Below are 23,657 nucleotides of genomic sequence, written 5' to 3' on the forward strand. Positions count from 1 at the left end.
AAATACATGCGTGTCCATTATACATGCATGTCTGTTGTACAATATGCATGTCTTTATCCAGAAAATACGTACATAAGTTCCTTCTTGCAATATCACTTTATACAATATAGATATGTCTCCTGTTAAATGAATCTATGAGGAAACACATGGTCCTTCTCTGTGAGGGGGGAAAAAACTCAAGGACATACACACTTATATAAAACTGTTGGCTGTCTTTTCATGTACTCTGTTATTTATTGACTACTTCGTAGCTTGTAGGAGCCTGCATTTCATTGCTATTCTACTCTGTAAGGTAAGCCCAGGGTTATGCCTCCATTTAGAGAGAAGGAAACTGAGTCATGGAAATTTTTAAGGACTTGCCACAGGGTTACTTCTTCGGTTTTTTGACACCATCATTGTAAGACATACCAGCAACTTACCATTAGATTTTTAGGAAACAAGGAATTGCTACCATGTTAGGTATGCGCACTGCTAATAAACACATCCCCGTGTTTCCACAACACTAAATTATGTGAGCTCAGAAGGAGGAATGGGTATCTTAAAACTAAGGAAATGTAGTAAGTAGCAAAACAATGCTTTAACCCAGTATTCTAACTCTGAACCACTGTGTATTGGTGACTTAGTTTCTCAGCTACATTATAAAGCCTTGCCAAAAAGGAGGGCATTTTCCAGTACTCTTTACAATGGCTCTCGAAGGGTTTTACACAGTGTCTTCCATTGATTGATAAAAGAGTCTGTTTCCTCCAAAAACAAAAATTAAAACAAACACTGATTCTTCATTCTTAAATTTCTGGGTGATTAAAAACAAAAAACCCTCAGGTAATATATTCGGGAACTTCTCAGTTTTATCTGTTGTTTTTAGGGAGATCTTGTTTGGTGACTGAGGACTGAATCATAAGATTACCTTTCTAAGTTCCTTCTTGCAATATCACTGCTCTGGGGGACTAACAAAGCTTCAAAAGCCGGGAGATCTAAAATATAAAGTTGGGTTCGGGATGATGTTTTAAAGAAATGCCAGGATGACATTCTAGTTCAGGGTTTACTAAAAAAATATGTGTTGGCGGGGTTGGGGGGGGGATCCCTTAACATGTTTGCATTAATACAAACAACCTATTTTTTGTTTGAGTAGCAATTGTAACACTGTCCAACTTGGGTCTTCTTTCATTTAAAGTTTAGATAGCCTCCATAAAAAACTAAGAATGCAAGAATTAAAGCCAAGAAACCAAGACATAAAAAAGGAAAATCGTCCTCTAGAACTGTGCAGAAATTAGTTGGCCTCCAATCGAAGTTATTTTTTGTAAGGGGGGGAAAAATTCAGCTTCTTATTCCAATCCTGTTTGAAGCAGTTAAAAACAAAACAAAACAAAACAAAACAAAATGGTTTTTCCAACTCCGTGAAGTAAGAGGAACTAGATTCAAGTGGCTGAACCTGAGCGTCCCATCGGATTACTACGCCAGGTTTCCCTTTATTTCCTCCCACAGTGGGCAATGCATGTCCATTGTGATTTATCTGGAGCTGGTTTCTTTTACACCCTCAGCTGATATAAAGTCGAGCTAGGACTGAGGCCGGAGATTTAGGGAGCATCTGGGAAGGCAGCCTCTACAATCCGGAGAGAATGAAACAGTCAGAAACATGAGCAACGGCCTGTGTCACTGACGTTCCCAGTGGTAGGAACACCACTTTTTGCCTCTCGGTGCGGACAAGGAACAGAATTATGGATCTCCCTTGAAAATTTCCCCCAAGATTATGGTGTGCTGCTTTGTTTTCATCCTAGATTTTTAACTTTTCGCTCCTGTTTCTGACCTAGAATGACCCAGGCTCGGGCTCTCCAGCAGGATTGTGAAGATTTGGCCAGCTTGGTTTCAAGGCCAACTGGCAAAGAGCAAGTTCTGAGAAGCGATGGTGATGAGGGCCTTTGTCCTGTTGGCTGTCTTTGTGGAAGCCTCTGCGAGATCTTGCACTCCGAATAAAGCAGGTATGCCCTGGGGCTAGCCCATCTTTCCCTAAAGGGAAGTTTCCAGAAGACTCTCTTTGCAAAGCTCTGTGCTTCTCTTGCTATCAAAATGCAGTATCAGTACCCTAACCAAGTAGATGCAGTTAAGCACGCAGTGCCAACCAGACTTTTCCCGTGGGAAATAACAGTGTATTGGAGAAACTTGAGACTTCTAAAATTATAAAATCCTAGATAGATGAATGGATAGATAGATACATAAATAGATATGAAAATATTTATTTTTAACAAATAAACAATATATTACAACAATTTAATAAATACATAATCTATTTCGTTTTTGACTTATTGAATCTATGTTCTGTGCATGAAATGGACATTTAAAAAAATTTAAATTATTTGCTCACTTCCATAAGCACAGAAATTTGTATCTATTTCTAAATTTATCTAGATTTCTTTTCTTTTTAAGATTTTATTTATTTATTTGACAGACAGAGATCACAAGGAGGCAGGAAGTCAGGCAGAGAGAGAGGGGGAAGCAGGCTACCTGCTGTGCAGAGAGCCTGATGAAGGGGCTCTATTCCAGGACCCTGAGACCATGACCTGAGCCGAAGGCAGAGGCTTTAACCCACTGAGCCACCCAGATGTCCCCAAATTTATCTGTATTTCTAATCCATTCAATCTGGTTTAACAAATATATTCCTTAAAATAGATTAAAGCTGAAAAGTGGACCAATTTTGAGTACATAGTAAGTATCATGCAGATATCACAAGATGTAGCAAAAACTAGAAAACTTCAGAGACTGGGGTTTAGGTAGAACAGTCATCACGGTTCATGAAGAATAGAAAGGAAAGTGTTTTTATCCAACTGCTTTGCATGTTCAGGTGTGGCTAGAACCCACTGTCCTTTATGAATATTAATATGATTACCATACCTGATTTCAAACCATGTGTATCCTTTTCCTAGATGTCATTCTTGTGTTTTGTTATCCCAAAACCATCATCACCAAAATCCCCGAGTGTCCCTATGGCTGGGAAGTACATCAGCTGGCCCTCGGGGGGCTGTGTTACAACGGGGTCCATGAAGGGGGTTACTATCAATTTGTGATCCCGGATTTGTCACCTAAAAACAAGTCTTATTGTGGAACCCAGTCCGAGGTAAGTCTAAGCCACACAATGAAGAGTTGTTAGGATCATGCAATTGGGGCCCCAAAATAAGATGTCTGCTGCCCACCCTTAAAAGGATTCAGAATTCACCAATTTCCTTTTAAGAGCCAATCCTGACTCTTATTTCCTGGAATGTTAGTGTTATTTAAATTCTTCTTCTCTGCCTCGTTTAAGTGACTCTTTGGATTTGAATTTTATTCTCCTAATTTGTTGCCTGAGTGAACTAAGCCACCTTTGGTGAGTAGAACAATACACATTTCCCACCTCTACCTTGCTCTGAGTTCTAAGCGTGTGCTCACAAGCTACCATCCTTCCGGGTTGGATGGTGGGACATCCTTGGCTCAAGACTTTGAAGTAGTTGGAAATGTACTTTACAGGAGTAACCAAAGTATAATATAATTTATAATTGAGTCTTGTGAAGTACCTGAGACAGATAATCAGAATTAGAAGGAACCACATGCAACCTCTTGCCGAATATCCTTATAGGTCAGAGGAGACGTCGGAGACCTTCCAATTAAGTCAAAGTTGGGGACCACAGGACCAGTAGAGGTATAGTCACAAAGGGAGTCTTTTCCACTGCTGACCTTTAGCATTCCTACTACCTTGATTACAGAAGACGTGAGGTCTCAGAAAATGACAGGAGACGGTCCCAAGGCCACCTTCTCTTCCTAAAGGCCCCATGAGGACTCAGTGATTTAGAGAGTTATGGACATGATTCATAGAAACAGCATGTCTTTGAGTATCCTGGAAGAGTGAACTAGAAATCATCCGTGTGGTCCTAGGCAGGTCACCTCTCCCATAAATGTTCAAGATCCCTTACAACTCCAATATTCTGTGATCTAGGAGTTCAACAAGCCAGAGGAAAAAGCCACAGAAGTAGTGTTCATTATTGGGAGAGGGAAAGAACAAATAATGACATGTTCTAGACATGGGAGATGGGCAAAGGTAGTCATGTAAGATTATTTGGATGGGGGAAGTGGATAAAAAGTTGATGCTGGGAAACAGAGATTCTTTAGCCTGTTCTTTTTGGGTAGAAGCCCAATACAGATCTCTTGTAAGTGTGCAACATTCAACCCATATTATTTTAAACAATCTTAGTCAAACATACTCAAGAACTCTTTGTGGAAATTCACAGCTCACCATTGACGTCTCCCCATAGGTCTGACCATCTTTGGTCACTTTTCCCGGGACCCTCCTTCTCATCATGGGGTCCAGGGCCACCCTAACTGCCTTCTTCCTCTCTCCAGTACAAGCCCCCCATCTACCACTTCTATAGCCACATCGTTTCCAATGACAGCACAGTGATTGTAAAGAATCAGCCCGTGAACTACTCCTTCTCCTGCACCTATCACTCCACCTACTTGGTGAACCAGGCTGCCTTTGACCAAAGGTAAGTTGCTCTGAGAGTGGAGGGTTGGCTGCCTTGTGTGTGTTCTGCAGTCCCTGTCAATCAGGCATGTTTCAGTCCTTATGCAAAATTCTCTCCCCTTTTCAGAGTGGCCACTGTTCACGTGAAGAATGGGAGCATGGGCACATTTGAAAGCCAGTTGTCTCTCAACTTCTATACTGTAAGTGGTCTCCAGGATCTCATTAGTGTCCTGTGGTCTTTTCAGGAGATGACGGGAGGCTTCCTTGGGGTTTGCTCTTCCCTAAGCTCTCTGCAGAGCCCCATTCTTGAATTCAAATTAAGACATAAGCTTCGGTCTAGTTTTAAACCTCTTCAAAGAATAGATGCCACAGGAAGGTTGAGTCATAGACTGGGTAGAGGAGCCATAAAAGGGCCACAGAGATAGAAAGTGCACGTTCCCATCTTATGATAAAACTGAGGCAAGGGCAATCCTCTGAGTCATCAGAAGTCAAGAGGCAGTAAGACAGCCAGTGTCTAACTCTTAAACCGTCTTAGTTTCCATTGCAACCCGCTCCAGAGAGTGGTATTAGAATCTAGCTCCTGTTAAAGCGTCATTGAAGTTGAAGGCACCATTTGGTCTCTCAAAATAAAACTAAATAAGCCACAGCCATTAGTCCAGCTGCCCTCCTGTCTAGAAGGGGTGTTGGGTTTTTTAAACCTGCAGGTTCCAACGAAGAAGCATACTTACAGTGACACTCCAGCTGGCTAGAGGAAGATGCAGGCAGAAATAGAAACTTTTACAAAGAATGTTAGAACTGGGAGATATCCTTAGAAGCCATCGTGCCCAACGCATTCATTTCACAAAAGAAAGGACTCTATTACCTAGAATTCAACTGGCCTTGAACTCTTTGAACTTGCTTTCCCTGCTGCCTAGAAGCTACCAATCCAGGTGAACTCGGAAGGTGAGAAATCCTCTAGAAGGAATCCCAGAGTCACCAGGTCCATTTTGCAGTCAAGGATCTACAGCACAGAAGGAGGAAATGGTGTGCCCATGACCCCACAGATAGTGTGGAGCAGTGCCCAGTCTAACATACGGATCTCTTAGCACTGCTCTCTGAGCCTTACTTCCTATGAAGGGGATGGAGCTTGGGTTTCATGATCCCTCTTTTGCACTGGCCTCATTCAAGGCTCTGTGTTTAATTTCATATTCAAAATTTTGATTCTTTTTTTTTTTTTAAAGGACTGTAAGTCATAGAAGAGTTAAGGTCCCAAAGAACCTAGGTTGGACCCTGACCACACATGGCTAGTGGTTAATTCCAGAGAAAAGGAATCCCTTAGAACTCCTGGGCCTATAATCAGGAGGTTAAATGTAGTATGGACCAGCAGGGGGATTAAAAGATGACAACATCATAACTGCTGAAGGTTGTCCAGAGAGAAAAATGGACTCACTCATCAACAACAGTCTCAGGGGACATCACGGCAATGGCCAGTCTTTACTACTGAGCCCCTGTCCAGATATGCACGATTGTTATCTTAACCAGATAAAATCACAGATACGATCCTATGAAGATTTTATGACAGCTGGCAATAGAGAGGCATGAGGGTTCTCAAAAATTATCACCCACCATCTGCCATGTTGGGCTAAGTTTCAGAAATATATATCACATCTTAGCGCTGGAAGGAATCTGTTCTTTTTTAAGAAGACAAACAAACAAAAAGAGGTGTAGCCTCATCACCTCCCAGATCATCCTCTGGGCTGGAGAGACAGACTTACCAGGACACTTTCTTGAGCTGTTCTAGAAATGAGGCTAAGGCGTCCCCTGGGGCCCATCAAGACCCTTACAGGACAAACAGGTCTCAACAAAGAGGGGGTCTGATGTTGCAACAGAAACTTTTGTACTGATTAATATTCCTACCATGGGCTTGGTTTCCTAGGCCTGACCCGCGCGGCTGGTATTTTTCTTCTCCTCCCTTCTTCCGCTCTGAGAGCATTCTTGTGTGTCTCTGAAGCAACAGCTGCCCCCTGCATACATTTCCATCAAATTACCAGAGACAGAGCTGTGCCCTCGATGGGACAAAGAAATCAATGCACAGCTAATTGCTTAGGATTCCAAGAGCTCCGAGTGTTGGGCTCCAAAACCACTAGTTCTACTCAACGTGCTTCCTCTTTTCTCCCTCTACCCCCTCCCACTCAGTCCTGCCAACAGCCCATAGTTGATATTCCTGGCAAGAAGTCGGGAATTGACTTTATTTTGGCCCCTAATCCAAAATAAAGGAAGGTAGTCAGCTTGCAGAAGTGGACTAGCAGTGTGCTTAAGAAAATAGTCTGCCGTTGGCCCACTGGTTTAAGGTCTAGTTTTGCCATTTACTAGTTGTGTGATCGTGGTAAGTTAGTTAACCCCTTGGGGCCTTCATCTATTAATTTGTTAAATAAAAATAATAATAGCACTTATCCCATATGTTTATTATGAGGATTAAGTAAAACTATTTTTATGAAGCATTTACCATACTACCTGGTACAAGGTATGTGCCTGCAAAGTTGCCAAACTCATGGTCACAGCCTTTGGCCCCATATAAAGTGAAAACTCTGAGAGTTCCTGGCACCAGCAGCTACCATAATAGTGTTGTTACCTTTACACCATCAATGTCAGTGTGGGATTGGGTTGACTTCTATGCAATCAAAATAGTATTGACCATTCTTCTTAGTTAGACTGAGACCCGGGGAAAGACTTGGGATAGAAAAAATGCAAGCATTAGAGTCCAAATTCATAGGCTTCCAAAGTCAGAACAATCTTCAGAGGTGATCAACCTTGACCTTCCACCCAATGTCCAAAGCTCTTCTGCAAGATTGCTAAAGAGTGGGCTCCCTACCTTTCCCAAGGACAAGGGCAAGTTGACCTTTCCCATTTTCAATCAGCATATGAAATCTGATATCCTGAACCATAGCCCATTAGTCATTGTTCTGTCTTCTGAAATAATACTGAGTCATGATGTTGCTGATGGGCCTTCAACTTTCTTGAGCTTATCTTACCCAACATCTCCCACCACTGGTGTTCCATCATCCTATTCCCTCCTCTCTGGGGACTATCCAGTTGGCCACTGCCCCACTTCAAAGCAAAGCCCAGACCTGAAATGTTATATTCTAGACCCTGTCAGACATCTGCAGGGCACAGTGGGTCAGGGGTGACCTTCTTAGTTTTAAAAGACTCTAGGAACATGTTCCAGAATTATATTAGCTTTGTGCTGCTCTCTTTCATTTCTATCTCACATTGCGCTTATAAGCAACAACAGCTCCCAGATCTTGCCCACATGAACCGCTGTTAAAACAGATGTACTCATCCTATCCATGTCAATGGACCATTGTGATTCAGTCTTTCCATCAAGTAAAGGGACTGGAAGGCTTGATTTTTCAAGGTGTTCTTCCCTCCTGTTCCACAAATGTGTAGTTTATGTGGTGTTTCTATGTTTCCAGTAATGCCAAAACAAATGATACAGGTATTATAGGATAAAGATATCTGGAAATAGGCCCCTAACCATGTTATAAAGAAAGTAGGAGGAGATCATGCTGAGAAGAGGATTGCCTTAGCTATAAGGTGACAAGTGGAGAAACCGACCATTAAAAGTGTTTGTTTCAGAAATGGAATTTCAGAGGAGAATTAACAGATTCTCCTCTCCACTTTGTAAGAGAATCACACGTAGAAGCATTATTCCAATATTCTGCTACCCCATGGGCTGATTCCTGGGAGATGGGGCTGGGAGAAGCACCTGTGGCTAGGTTGGGGGACTGCACTGTGGTCCCCAGGTTAGGTCCCACATTTGTTAACAGTCTTGGGAAATACGACAAGTCTCAGAAAGTAATCATAAACAGTAACAACCATTGTAAATCTGCAACTTTCACTGTATGGTAAGCTAGTAAATCACTGATGGTTAAGAACATTATTGTTTAATTATTGCAACCATTTAAGGGGTACAGAGGTCGGCCGACAGGAAGAAAAGAACTGACTTCTGAGTGACTGACTTAGGGAGCCCTAGCTGGACCCACAATCAGGAAAAAATATAAGAGCCACTAGAAGGTGATTCTGAGGCCTCTCAGCAAATGCCCTAAATTAGATGGTCAGGGGCTAAAGTCCATCGCAACTAGATATCCTTGCTGACTCTGTTTACTCATTGTGGTTCTGCAAATCTCTAAGTCCAAGAAACTCAATCTTTTAACTAGCATCCTGGTTTAAGCTTTGTGCTTCTATTACGTAAAATCACCATCATAAAAACATCTCTGCAAGGTTGGTGAAGGCAAAGATTACTTCCATTTTGCAGATGGGGAACTGAGACCCAAACGTCTGACTTGCCTGTAAGTTGGTGGTGGGAGCTAGGATTAGCCCAGCGACCTTGTCCTTCTGTCTTGATGCTGTTGTCTCTGGAGGCTCAAATCAGAGAGTAGTGAAATGTTGTTACTAAAGTTGAGTGAAACTAAGACAATGAATGGAAAAATCAGCCTCCTTGGGCAGGTCCACTGGACATACTACTATATTATAATAACTCCCCCAGAACTGCCTGATGAAGATACCAAGTGAAGACCGCACACACCGCACCAGGGATCAATGGCTGTTGCTCCTGTGTTTCAATCAGGGCCATACTCCCTTGGCACTTAGAGAGGCGACCACAGTCTTCTGGATCCATTCCCATAGCCTCTCCCACTTCACCGCCTACCCCCCCTCACTTCCTACCTTTCCCCAACCCCCTCTGCTCACTCAAGCTTCAGCATATTGGCCTCCTTGCTGTCCTGCTAACTACACTGTCACCTGGGGCTTTTGCCTTAGCTGGAACATTCTTCCCCAGATGCCTGTGTGCACTACAGGCACTACAGAAGCATTTCTTTGTATCAGTACTTAGCCTGGAAACACAGGCTTCCTTGCTTCCTTCAAGTCTTGGCTCAAATGTCACAACCTTGATGAGAGCTCCTTAACTACAACTGTATTTAAACTTGCAGCTTGCCTTCCTTACACTTCCAATTTACCCTCCCCTCCTCTACATTTGTTAGTTTTTATTTTCCTTTCTTTAAAAAAAGATTTTATTTATTTATTTGACACAGAGAGATCACAAGTAGGCAGAGAGGCAGACAGAGAGAGGGAGAGAGAGAGAAGCAGGCTCCCCCCGCTGAGCAAACAGCCTGATGTGGGGCTCGATCCCAGGACCCTGAGATCATGACCTGAGCCAAAGGCAGCGGCTTAACCCACTGAGCCACCCAGGTGCCCCTGTTACAGTTTTTCTATGCCATGTACTGTATTCTCTTGCAACATATTGTATAATTCACTTGTCTACTGTCTATGGTCTGCATCCCTTGCTGGAATGTCAGGTGCTTAGAGACAGAGATCTTTGCTTTGTTCCCAGCTATATCTCCAAATACTGGATATCCTGACACAGAGACTATCCCAATATAGTCTGAGTGGTGCCTGACACACAGTAGGTGATCAGTTAGTTATTGCTGTTGCCTTTGTTGGTAACTGTACTGGAATGAGATCATACACTCTCTGACCCAGGCTGGAATCTGCTCGGGCAAACAGTGGAAGTGAGCAAGAGCTAAGCGGGGTTGTCTGTGTTTTATCCCTATCCCCATGGGTGATTAAGTAAAGCCCAGTGACTCAGCATTCTTGGATTCTGCTTTTTTCTATAAGCCAAATCTTGCTCCTGGCTGCAGAGATGGGACATACAGTATGTGTCTCATTGTGACCAGCAAATCCAGAGATGGGATACCCTCATCCCTTCCAAGATGGCACCAGCATCCTAAGAAGTACAGCTTCTCTAGTCCCTGAGGGTCTCTCTGTGGTCTCGCATATACCTGTGCCCTTGGATGTGTCCCCACCCCAGACCATCTGCTCCTATCACACCCAGCTGCTCAGTCTGAGAGGTTGTAATGTCCAGTGTCAATTTCCTCCCAAAGAATGCCAAGTTCTCTACGAAGAAGGAAGCCCCTTTTGTCTTGGAGACATCCGAAATCGGTTCAGATCTGTTTGCAGGAGTAGAAGCCAAAGGGTTGAGTGTCAGGTAAGTATGTTTCCTCCCTGTTTATATTTTTAAAGCCAAAAAAGAGAAAAAAAGATCAGCCAAGAGACTTTTTAATTACCAGATGTTTCTAGGCATACAACTTTCTGGCTCAAGGTGATGCATTTTATTGCATTTCCAGGTTTAAAGTGGTTTTGAACAGCTGTTGGGCCACCCCATCAGCCGATTTTATGTACCCCCTTCAATGGCAGCTAATCAACAAGGGGTAAGTATCACCCTCCAGAGCACAGTGCTGAGAAGTGGGGTAGGTCTGGGGACCCTTTGGCTTGGGATGGCTTGGGAAGAAGAGGTGAAGCCTCAGGGTCACATCTGTGACACCCTCTGTGCCTCCGGACTGAGCACTGATACCAGCAAATATTTATACAGAGCTTTCTGGTACCAGGTACTCTTCTGAGAGCTTCACCATTTATTAACTCTTTTGCCTTACAAGAGGCAGCCATTATGACTACCATCCCTATTTTTGAGGTGAGGAAACTGAGGCACAGGGGGGGCTAAGTAATGTCACTTACTTAGTGTGTGTATTTGTGGGGAAGTGAGTTCAAACCCAATTAATCTGACACCAGAACCCTGGTTAAGACCTAAATCAGACAGTCTGTATAAAAAGCTAAGCATGTAGTACCTAGTCAGTATCCAGTCATCTTAATATCACTGTTTTTTGTTACTGATTCAGTAGATAATGGAATAATGGGGAGTTCTTAAAATTTCTGAGTAGAGGACAAAAGTATTGGGATTCTATAATAGAAAGACAACTCTGGAAGTCATCCATGGCACGGATTAGAAGCAGTGCATGGCAGGGGCGGGGAGGTGGTGCGTGGAAAGACCAGATTAGAGGCCATGGCCTGAACTGAGGTGTAGCCAAGTGAATGGGAAGGTCATCCAAGGGACGGAGAGGTGATCAAAATTTAACAACCAATCAGATATGGGGTGGAGAGAAGGACGGGCAAGGAGCCTGAGAAATATGTGCCATCACAGTTATGGGTTGTAGAGGTGAGGAACTGTTTGGTGTTGGGCATTAGGGAAGAAGATTCTGGATAAGGGTTTGGAGTCTCCTTGAGTTCAGGGATGACATGTTGAGCTTGAGAGGACAGTTTTCTGGAAAACACCTAGAACTGTACTTTTGGAAAAGAGAGGACAGGTTGAGCTAGATTAGAGATGTGGGCATCAGACACACAATGAACAGTAAATGCAAAAGAGACCATTCCCCAAACCCAAATGGACCGGTGTGCCCGTGCTGCCACCAGAAGCCTTCAGAGCTAAGTAAATATTGGGGCTGGGGACAAAAATGATTAGATAACAAAGGCAGAGCCACCTTGGACCTTTAACTATTTATTTTTACTTAGCAAACACTTAACAGCACTTACAACATACCAGCGTGTTCTAGGTCAGTGCCTTACAAATACTAATTTCATCAAACCCCTAGAAAGTAGGTAGTACTTTAGCAGTAGAAATCTGAGGTGTAAACAGGCTTAGAAACTTGCCCAAAGTCTAGAGCTAGTCAGGGGATGGACGATTTGGGACTCAACTCAGGCAGCTTTATTTCCTGAGAGATGTCGGTAGGACAGGCCAGCAGAACCACATCTAAGTAACCCAGCAAAGCTTCCTGCAGAGATGGTAGCTTCATTTGGACGTCATACCTATTACAGAAGGATTCCTTTAGGTTCTCTTGACAATGGTGCAATCAAATGACTTCGGGGAGATTGTGAAATAAATTCGTGACCTATAGGGACCTGAAATTATGATCAGGCTCTGGGAAGCTCTCAGACAATGGCTACATAGGACAAAGGCTCTGCCATACCATGGAAACCTCTCCCTGCAAATTGCTCTGGTACTGCTGCTTCCAACTGGCAGATGTGTAAGATGGTAGACAAAGGAACGCTTGTGGCTTTGTGGTAGTCTACAGAGGCAGTCCCCAGACTCTAGTGCATATAGGAATTTCCTAGGGTATCTGTTACACATGCAGACACACAGCTGACCTACCCCATCAAAGGGTTCCTGGGCAAACCCTGAGAACCTATGTTGAAGCAGAGCCAAATTAAAGAAGTCCTCATCTAGTTTCATATTCTGCCTAGCTAAAATGTCCCCTTGAGGTTGGAGATACTTGCACAAAAACCAGTGAAAAGAGAGCAATGAGATAGTCCACTCCCTTAATCTCCCAGATGCTTTGGGTTCACACTGGGCCCTTTTGGAGGAAAATCCAGTTTCCAAGAGCATACAGAGGGGTTAGAAGAGATGTATTATTAGGAATTTTGATCTTATGTCAGGAAGAAGGCTCCTGTGATGATGTTGTAAGAGTCTCCCTTGGGTATTCCACCATCCCAAGTTGTCTGTCACAGAGGGGCAAGTGCCACAGCCAGTGCCAAGAGGCAGCAGAGCCAAGACATCTAATAAGCCCACCCAGGACTTGCCTCCTCCCGCCCCCAACAAAGCTCCGTTTACATTGCTTTCCATTGGCTGACACCATGCCTTGGACACTCCAGCTGCAAGGAGCTATTTTAAGTCCTGAGTTCATACAAGGCTCTCAGGTTTACTCACCAAATGAGCCTCCAAGGTCTTGTTTCACAACTCGGAAAATGCCTCCAGCTCTGTCGTTGCTCAGAGGTCACCACAACCATGGCCAGTCTTCTGACCTTTGGTCCAGAATAAGGTATACCGTTCACTTCTCATTTTAGTCACTAACTCATGGAGTTGACATTCCTTCAGTCCTACCTCTAATCTGCCCCCCTGATGTCTGGTTCTGATGGGTGTGTGGAGGAGGGCACATCTCACGGGCTCTCATATAGTGGGGGTGGCTCTCTGGTGTGTGTATACTGGGTTGGATTGACAATGGAGTCAGAGAGACACTCTTGGAGGAACATTAATTTGGGGGTCCTCTGTGGTGCTGTCCCCGGTCTTAAGCTTTTGGACCCATAGACTTTCTTCCACGAAGGACTGAATCTGCTGATCCTTGCCACCTGCAGACAATACTCCCCAAAGTATATGTGGGCCTTGCTGTACATTCATGTCTGCTCCCAACACCTCGCTGAATGTCTGCCACTTCGGTAGGGAATGAGCGTGTGTTTGGTAAATGAAAAACATTATAACATCCTAAGTTATTACCTTTGGGACTTTGGAATTTTCCAAATGCTACATTCTCATAGAGAATTCGGAAAATATATAAAGATATAAGAAGAAAGCAGAAACCGTCCATAATTCCACCACTCCATAGTAGCCAGTATTAACATTTAGATGGTATCCCTCTGGTCATTTTTTTTCTGTGCCTATATTAAAAACATGACCAAATTTTTACAAAGGTAACTATACAATATAGAATTTAAATAGCACAATGTAATTTCAAATTTCCCAGCGGTAAGCCCTCACAATATACACAGAGAAGGGCGGAAGGTAGGACTTGGCTCAGGTGGCTATGGTGGCACTCTGGGAAGTGCTGTTCTCAGCACCAGTGTCTATACTGGGAGTCAGTCCCTGTCCCCGTGCTTCAGATGACTTGTCTCTCAGGAATTTCCTTTCTTTGAGATCGAGGTGTGGTGATTTACGGAGTGTGCCGCTTCTCCTGAGTCTCCCCCACCACCCCACTGTGCCGTGTCTATAGAATGAGAACCAGCACACCACCCCACAGCTCCTCAACTTGACCTCATATCCTGAAGATAAGCAAGGTGCTGCCAGTCAAAGTGCTTTGTAAGGATAACGTGCTGTATAGAAGCCCAGGGCCGTGTTGCTGTTGCCTGCCAATCTACCTCAGATTTTGCTAGAGTTCACGAAGTAATTCTCCCTCCTCCCTGCCCCATCTGCTCCAGCTGCCCCACCGATGAAACTGTCCTCGTACACGAGAATGGGAAAGATCACAGGGCCACCTTCCAATTCAACGCTTTCCGGTTCCAGAACATCCCCAAACTCTCCAAGGTTTGGTTACACTGTGAGACATTCATCTGTGACAGTGAGAAGCTTTCCTGCCCAGTGGTGAGCCTCCTCTCTCCAGAATGAGAATGTGACCCGAGGTGGGGGTGGGGGGTGGTATTTGAGAAGATGTATTTTTAGCTTGGAATCGTAACCAGACCAGTGTACATGTGCGCTGAGGGCATTCTGGAAGAAAGGTCACTGGGTGTAGGGGCAGACATTCGGGGCCTGTTCTTCCTGCCACCAACAAGCTACAGGGTCTGGCACATGTCGCTTACTCTCTGGAGCCTGGTTTCCTCATCTCTAAAGACAGTGGTGATGTGATAAGTCACCGTGGCCCTTCTCTTTGCAGAGAGCCCTATTAGGTAAAATGAGAACAGTAACAGGCATGGAAATGCTTTGAAAAGTTTAAAAGCACAAGGAAAATTCAAAATGGCGGTAGGAGCAATAGGTACTGGATGGAGTCAAAAGATGGATACTTTTAGCTCTTGCCCAGCCAGCTTAAGGGTCCATCCCTGTGACTTGAAACGAGCCAGAGAGATGCCACAGAAATTCCCAACACCCGTTACTGCTGAACTTTCTGAGAGGAAGCGCTGGGCAGCAGGGCCCCAGGTTCACAGCCAAGTTCAGTGCAGCCCAGGCCAGGGGCCAGCTTCCCCTCTGCACCCCCCAACACCGAGAAGCTGCTACAGAATCCATCCATGGACATGCAGAGCGAATCCCAGGTGGGAGACAGGTTTCCACGACAGCCAGGCGTGAACCCGGTCCTTAGGACAGTGGTGCCACAGCGTGGTCCCCAACAGCTTCAGCATCACCTGGATACTTGTTAGGGATGCAAATTCTCAGGCCCCCCAGACCGCCTGATTCAGAAATGCTGGGTGGGCCCAGAAATCTGTGCTGTAACAGCCCCTCCAGGTGATTCTGAGGCACGCTCAGGCTTGAGAACCACTGCCTTCACGGAACAGTGATAAATCACAAATGGCTGCCTGCTCTGATCTGTCTGGGTTAGAGACCCCCAGAGAGCAGGAACGCGGTGTTTCTCAAGAGGACACCTGCTCACGTAGCCTGTGGTAACCAACCCCCCAAAAAGATAACGATTATAATCTCTCTTTCTACTCATTTGTTTTAGCCAGAAAATGGTCACACAGAAGCACGAAAAAAGGGGGAGGGAGCAGACAGAGATATCTTACAGGTGATGAAAGGATAATTAGCGGCCCTACATTTTAAAGAGAAAAGAAAATGAGCCAGAGCACACTTCGCAAGTGTCCGTTTCTCAAACCACTGTCAGGAGATTAAGGGCAGGCAAAAGCCTCACTTTTTATCAGAAGAAACCGGGCCAATCCCTCCCACATCCAACCTCTCTCCACCTCACCCCACCCCACCCCGCCCCCAGGATTTCTTCCAGTGTAAAGAGTTCCTAGAGTAAAGCTTTGTCCTTCTCCCAAGTTAGAGAGGGAATCAAGCCAGAGCTCTGGATAATACACAAATAAATAGAAAGAGACAAGTAAGGTAACCAAGATCTGTTGACTGAGGAATTTTGACTCTATCAAGTGTGCGACTTCTTTTTTTAACCTCTCGCTTTTCTCTCTTTTCTCTCCTGTGTGCATTTCTCGTACCCCTCCCCCACTCTTCCCCCCATCCCCGCCCCTCCCCCACGGCGGGGGTTCTTCAGACCTGTGACAAGAGGAAGCGTCTCCTCCGGGACCAGACAGGGGGCGTCCTGGTGGTGGAGCTCTCCCTCCGTAGTAAGCTTCTCTGTTTTCCGAAAGCCTGAGTTCCTGCGGGGCTGCGTTTACAGGCACAGCAGGTCGGAGCATTTTAACTGAATTGCCAAACCAGTTGTGCTTGTAGACACTACCTTCTTCACCTGCGACTCAAGGTTTCCCACCTGATGAGGAGGGAGCGGGCGAGGGGGAAGCCATAGCTCAGGCCAAACCAAGAAGTTGAGGTTTGTTCACTACCCTGAAACTCTCTGTCTGCAGCCTAAATTCCAGTGCCCCCAAGGAATTAGGAAGTGCTGAGCTTCCCGGCAGAGCAGGCAGCCAACTGTAATAGCGGACAACAAAATGTACTGGGAATGTGCAGTGCAAGTCAACAAAACTCCATAGAGCATCCAGTGCTGGCCCTGGGCTGGGCTGGACCCTGGGCTTCAGAATTAAAGGAGACCACATGGCCCTTGTCTTCAAGAACTCATCACCTAGCAAGGAGAGAGCCGCTAAATGCCAAGGGCAAGGGAGGGGACGATCAGTGGGGGCGCAGGACGTAGGGCGCTACGGGAGTTCACGGCAAGGGGATTCACCCTAGTCCAGGGCCTAGGGAAGACTCGCGTCAGTAATCTTGCAGTGTGACCTGAATGGTATGACATGAAGGGTGTGCAGGGCCTGTGGGAAGAAGGCTGGGGCCTTTAGTAGCTACACAATTTTTACTAACTAAGAACAATTTTTACCTTCTTATGTGGTGGAAAAAAAAAATCAAAAGAATAATAGTTCATATTTTATGGTATATCATAAAAATGATATGAAATCAAATTTCAGTTTTCTATAAAGTTTTATTGGAACACAGCCACGCGTGTTCACACAAGGTGCTCTCTCCGGATGTTTTCACCCTATGGAGACAGCGTCAAGTGGTTCCAATAGGGGCCATAGGGCCCACAGCGGAAATGCTTATTATCTGGCCCCTTCCAGAAAGTTTACAAACCCCTGCCTTAGAAAGCCAAGGAGAAAATGGTTTTCTTCTTCTTTCAAAGAAGCTTTGGTGAACCCTGCTATAAACTTTGTCTTAAAGTCAATGGGGGGGCTATTGGTTTAATTGGGAGAGCACGTGGTCAGGTCTGTATTTTGGAAACACAGACCTGAGGCTCCTTCCTTGATCTTTCCTTAAACCTTCAGCTTTCTCTCTCTTTACTCTTTACAGGCAGGGGATCCTTCCGTCTCTATAGCTTCTCAGGTAAGGAAAAGAGGCACCTCCCCAAAGGGTCATGGGGCAATGCCTTTAAAAGGTACATGTGTGTTTTAAAAGAAGCTTAGCTTTGGCCCCAGCAAAACCTTGAGGAATTGAAAGCTGCTCTTTAAAGCACACCTGAGTGGGACAGAAGGGGTTAGAGGTAGACTGATGTCTCTCCAGCCAGTCCCTGAGCTCTGCAGGAAGGGTGCATCTGGAGACAGATTGGACGAAGCAGAATTGGGTCCCACCTCTCAGCAAAAAACATCATCAGGGGGCTTTGCTTGGGTTCCTGCATTAAGAGAATGTGATTTTCAGTGATACATTTTTTTCAACAAATTTCTCGGAGTCCTTGCTATGACTCTGCCCCTCATTCACTAAATGACCTTGGGCAATGAACTCACCCTTCCACTCCCCAGTCTCCTCTAAGAAATTGGGCGAATAATGGCTCCTATCATACATGCCTGCTCTATGGATTAAATGTTACAACCAAGGGCACCAAAGAATGCCCTGCATACAGCAAATATCAGTAAGAACAGCCATCATTACTCTTCTAGGCACTGGAGCTCCTACAGAGGGAGATAGTCAAGGCCTCTGCCCTTCCCTGTAGTTAAACTGTTGGAGTGGGGGTAGAGGAATGATTTACATAGTGGCCAGGGAAGCCTCTCACAAGAAGAAACATTTCAGCTAAGACCCAAGACCTTACCAAGTGATGAGGAGAACAAACTATGGGAGGAGATGGGGTAAGACAGTTCTATTTATTAATAAACTCAGAGATGTAGACTTTGCTCTCACAGTTACAGGAAATCACGTAAACCAACTTTTTAAGACTCTAATCCCAGATCTTCATTTCTAAAGAAGTCCCGTAGTGAAAGCCTTAAGGTAAAACGTGCCATCACTGTGTTGCCCATATTTAGACGAGGAAGAGGGCAAGGAACTGACAAAACCGAGGGGCAGAAACCCCAAAAGATAAATGGATTTTATATAAAATGTGCAGTTTTATGGAAACCCACGTAATGCTTCTGGTTGACTCTTGTGTCCAGTTAACCCTTTGTTGCCTTGTCCTTGCTCCACGTCAAGTGTTTCTGTCTGCTCTCCTGTCTGATTCACAGATGTCCTCTATCACCTCATCGTCATGCTGGGGATTTGCGTCGTGTTGTAGGAAATCACCAGGCAGCCAGCAGCATCTCCTCCACCCAACATCACCTCCTGTGTCCGTGATGAACTTTTATCGTGCCACCAGCAAGAACCAACAGAAGAGCATACTGTTGGGAAGCTTTGCCAATTACGTGTTCCAGAGATTTTTATGAATTTCAGTGATTGCCTTTGGTGCCCCACTTCCTCCTGGGACTTCCCGCGGCTCCGAGATCCTGCAGTTCCTCTCCTGCGGCTGATGGAGAAGTCTCTTTTCCCCCAAGCTCAAGGCAGGGCTGCAGAGGACTCATTTGAAAGCGATTCTAATTTTAAAAGTCTAGCACACCCAACCAATTGCAGCTGAGCATTGAGGAGAATGTAGGGCATAACCGCAAAGTCAGTGCTAAGTACAGAATGAACAGGAATAGCCAACTTTGCCAAGGGGGGCCTTTGTCATTGATGCCCTGCGATGCTTATTTAAGAACCAGGGCTGAGCCACCAGGCAGGGGGGGTTCTGATCTTTCAAATGATAATGCAGGAATCAGACTGGAATATAATACTCAAATCTGAGTGTTAGAAAGGAAAACAACTCTTGAGAGGCCACCAGGGCTAACCCAATTTGTTTTTAGTATAGTGTTTCTTAAATAAGTGTAAACATCATATAGATATTAACTTGTTTTTAGAACTGATAGAAATTTCAAAAATCAAAAGAAAATGAACAATTAAATAGGACTAAGAAGAATAAAACCCACATTAACAGAAATTTGACATCATGATGTGGCATTGCCTAAATGAAACCACTGCTGGCACAGGACACTGGAGTGACATCTGTGACAGGTCCTCTGAAATTTGTCAACCCAATCCTACTCTACATCTTGTGATGCGCAATGCTCTCGCAATTTTTTTTTCTATTTGATCTAAGAAATCTTCATCTGTGCAGAATGGTCTGACCTCATGTAGTCTTTAACAGTCAAGCATGTATCTCTCTGTTTTTGTCTCCTTGACTTATGACTTAGAATGGAACCTACCAAAAAAATCAGAAACACAACTGCAAAAATGGCCAGTGGCATCACAGAGCACCACACCCTGAGGCCAGCCCCAGCCCAGGGATTAAGAATGCATGGATGTTAATGATTTACAGGGCCAACAACAACCAAAAAAAAAAAAAAAAAAAAAACCTGAAGAGCCAACCCTCATAGACCCCTGGGCAAGTCCCAAGAATGCACTGTCAACACCAGAGCTAGAATGGGACAGGAAAAGCCAGAGCTCTCACTTTTTTTCTTAGTCCTGTACAGACTTAATGAGTGGGCTTTTACTTTGAAAACCCATCAGTGTGTCTCTCTGTGGCTAATGTATTTGAGAGGTTTTGAGATGTGTAGTTGGGTGAGTCTTTTAGAACTGTGCTGAGGAACTCAGAAATCCAGCAAGTTCCCAAATTTCTGGAAACATGGAGTACACGTTTGTTTAGCAACAGACTAGATTCAAATGACTCAGCGGTGTCTAAACTGTTCTCAAAGCTGGAGCTTCAGCCGGTTTGGGATTTCTTCTTTTTATAAATTCAGAATTTTTATAACAAGGAAGGGCAGAAGACATTTTATTGGTTCTAGTCAAAAACTCTTAAATAGCCTACTTAGAGCCATGATCAAATCTTTGGCCATCCGAGTAAAACAATGTTGTATTAGTTTTGCTTTATTTTATCATATTGTTTAATGCTCTTGTATCTTCAATTGGTGCTTTAGGATAAATAAAATACCTTAAAATAGATAACCTGTGATTACAGCTTACGGTGCTACTCTATCATATTAAGAGCCGATTCCTCTACCCTCCCATGGGTTCCTATGGCTAGAACTTCTTCAACTCACACACGTACTACAGACCTTCCATCATTCTACCCGACATTTACTTTCCAAGACTTCCAGCATTCGCTTTCTGACACAAGGAGACAATGCCATCCGTATGATCTCCCTATCTCTAACACCCTAACACCAGCCACCAGCAATCAAATGTGTTTCAACCTCAGGTGAGATAAAGCCTCTTCACATCTTCTAGTTTCTCTATCAAGGAATTAAGAGAAAACACTCAAAATAATCTCTGTTATAATTTCTCATGAGTCTTACACATAAAACATTTCCTTGTTTGGAGAACAAGGAAGAGTGGATAAGTCCCTTAGGTATCCTTGGCTGACATAGAAAAAAACACCAGACATAGATTTTAGGAAGTTAATCTTATCAAATTCCTGCTTATGATCCTTAAAGACTCCCTCTCTTAAAACTTGAGTAATATAAAGAAAAAAATATACAGACATGCATGTTTCCTGAGTATAAATACCCATCTAAGTCTCTACCTATTGATCTATCAATCAATAGATATGTATTTAGACACAGAGATTTCTCTGTGTGTATATGCATGTAGATACATATACGTGTATATATTATTCACATGTGAATGGACGTGTATGCACAAATGTGGGTATGTTTTATGAGTTTATGTGTGTATTGATGCCAAGTGTTTATTATGTCCAATGAAGAAGGCAGAAGTAACAAAGTCTTTATTATCTAACTTCTAGAAGCATGTGAGCTAGAGCTGACGGGGAACAAACACACACACTCCATACTGATGCACAGATGATAATAGACAATCACTATATCCCACCCGTCCCTACATCCGCGTACCATTGTCTAATGCCTTTTAGATGCAACAACGTTGGACTGCTTTGTTACCTCCATACTTTTGTGTACACCTCTATAAGCCCTTAACATATGGCAGTACTATTGGTTTGCTACTTCTCTTCAACTAATCTGAGAACTAACCAACAGGGAACGTTTCATATTCTCATTTCCCTGGTGTGGTACCTGGCTCAGCGTACGTGCTCAGTAATTGCTCTTTGAATTAATGAACTGTCATACGGATGGAGGGATGGATGGGTGGTTAGGTGGATGGATAGGGTATGGTCTATCTCTCTGAAAGGCCTCAGAGCAGAGGTTGTTCTGTTCCCTTCCATGGGAGAACAAAGTGTTTGGAATCCAGGCACTCTACTCCCAAACAAGAGAAGAAGTTCTGAAGTATAAAAAGTTAAGTGTTGTCCGATTGTCTCCATGCTGAGGTGGCAGCAGAAGCTCCCCTGTCCCTCTCAGGTAAATGCCTTCTTTTGACTAACACTGTCAAGCCTTGAGGCTAAAGGCCTATGGGGGGAGCAGAGAACTACCGCAATAAAAATGGAATCATGTCAACAGAAAACGGAGTCTGTGAAAGTCCTTGAGTTCAGTTGGGCAACCTCTGGGCAGAACAAAACTGTTGCGAGTGGAAACACACAGTAGCTCCGCGGAGACGGGGCTGTCTGGACAGCACACCCCTCAGCCCCCTATTTAGTGGCCCTCTTCCTGAAGAAAGGCAAGGATTCCACCAAACCTTTCGTAAGATTGGATATTAAAGGCTCTCAACTCACCAAAATTATTTTCCTCTACAGAGTTCAAAAATATTTCTACAAAGGCAGGTCACAGGTCAAGTAAAAAAAAAAAGAAAAAGAAAACATCCCTGATCTCATTGGTTTTCACTCCTTCAGTCTTGGGAAATTCACCAGGAAAGGGTCTCAAACACCATACATCGTCCAAGCTGCTCTCCCATATTCAGGAGCCGCCACGAGGAAGATGATCGGGAAGATAATCGGGATGTAAGGAGTTGCAAGGGATTAAAAAAAAATAGTGCAAAGTGCATTAGTGGTTTAGTGGTTTAGTCAGTCTGCTACAAGAACCACTGATTGACATGGCGGCACCCTATTCTCTGTGTGAAGGGGGAGATGTTCATAGCAGAATGGATGGGTTCCTCTTCATCTGCTGGAGGCTGGAAAAAATTAAGCCCTTCATATATCAATGAAATATTCCACTTAAACTTGATTGAAAGCAAAGCCTATCTTTGTTCCTCTGCTTTGGATAGGAAAGAAATTAAGCAACAAATCGAGAGTGAAACATTTCCTTTTGGAAACTGCAGCGCTCACAGGAAGTCAGAGCTCAGGACCCAGCCTTGCAGAGACGGGCTGCCCCAACCGGTCTACCTGATCAGGAACGGCCTGATCCTGTTGGACCACGCGGACTGCTCACACCTTCCACAGCGCTTTATAAACATTCCTGAGATGCCTTCTGATAACTAAAGGTTAGGGAGCAGGACCTGGGTAAAGCAGACGGGGGTGGGGGGGGCGGCAGGGGGTTGCCCAGCAGCCCCAGCTTTTGTTCTCCAGCTTTTCTCTCTCCCAGAATGAAATTGGGTTCACCACAAATTCACAAGCTAATGGGCCGGAAATATCTGGCAGCTAGGCAAGTTCACTGGCAGGTCTGGGAGCAACAGCCTAGCCCTGGTCCCCCAGAAATGAGTTCACCCTATTTGCTCATCCCAACTCCACAGAGCTCTGGGGCAGGAAGAGGAGGCCTGCTAGATAGCTCTCCCTACTGGTAGATTAACTCAGTACCCCAGATCTACATCCCCCGAATGGCATATTTAATGTGTCTAACCCAACGGTCCTCAGATTTTCATGGGACCCCACAAGCACCTTTAAAGAAAACACCTCAGGGACGCCTGGGTGGCTCAGTTGGTTAAGCAGCTGCCTTCGGCTCAGGTCATGATTCCAGCGTCCTGGGATCGAGTCCCACATCGGGCTCCTTGCTCAGTGGGGAGCCTGCTTCTCTCCCTCTGTCTCTGCCTGTGCTTGCTCGCTCTCCCTCTCTCTCTCTGACAAATAAATAAAATCTTAAAAAAAAAAAATTTTTTTTGAAAAAAAAAAAAAAAAGAAAAAAGAAAGCTCTCTCAGAAGCTCTCCAGGACTTTAGCTTTTTCCTCAGTAAATTCAGGGATTGGAAGAGTGATTCAACCAGAAGGTTGTTGGTTTTCCTTTGCCCTGTGGGAGGCAAAGGGAAGTCACAGAGGAGGAAAGGCTGCCCCTGAAGGGAGTGTGCCCTCTGAACAGACAACTGGGTCTCCCTTGCTTGTTGACTGAAAATGTTGTTCTTGGCCAAGGCGCAAGTAAGCAGGAGAAGCCTCAGGGAAGGAAAGGCCTCATTACAGATGAAATGTTGATTTCCTTGGGCTTTGCTGATAAGCTTCAAAGACTAGTTAGCCCTGGCCTCAGGAGTGAGAGCCCATCAAGGCTGAATTTTGCTAAAAGGCAATCTT

At 44.5% G+C, this 23,657-nt stretch overlaps 2 protein-coding genes across 2 annotated transcripts in view; one reads left to right on the forward strand and one right to left on the reverse strand.

Annotated features, from left to right (window-relative positions):
* GPAM (glycerol-3-phosphate acyltransferase, mitochondrial) overlaps positions 1 to 6,306 on the reverse strand; it is a 103,311-nt gene extending 97,005 nt beyond the window's left edge. Inside the window, exon 1 of the mRNA XM_059398572.1 lies at positions 6,241 to 6,306. The gene's annotated coding sequence lies outside the window, so the exon portion shown is untranslated. The remainder of the gene's footprint in view (positions 1 to 6,240) is intronic.
* On the forward strand, positions 1,815 to 20,221 carry TECTB (tectorin beta). Its single transcript, XM_059398573.1, has 10 exons — positions 1,815 to 1,976; positions 2,919 to 3,109; positions 4,366 to 4,508; positions 4,614 to 4,686; positions 10,405 to 10,508; positions 10,648 to 10,731; positions 14,321 to 14,483; positions 16,093 to 16,165; positions 17,334 to 17,366; positions 18,473 to 20,221. The coding sequence occupies exons 1-10, from the start codon at positions 1,901 to 1,903 to the stop codon at positions 18,520 to 18,522; spliced, it is 990 nt and encodes a 329-aa protein (XP_059254556.1). The 5' UTR covers positions 1,815 to 1,900; the 3' UTR covers positions 18,523 to 20,221.
* Positions 20,222 to 23,657: the final 3,436 nt, after the last annotated feature.

This window comes from Mustela nigripes, chromosome 4 (assembly GCF_022355385.1).
Source record: "Mustela nigripes isolate SB6536 chromosome 4, MUSNIG.SB6536, whole genome shotgun sequence".
Classification (NCBI taxonomy): Eukaryota; Metazoa; Chordata; class Mammalia; order Carnivora; family Mustelidae; genus Mustela; species Mustela nigripes.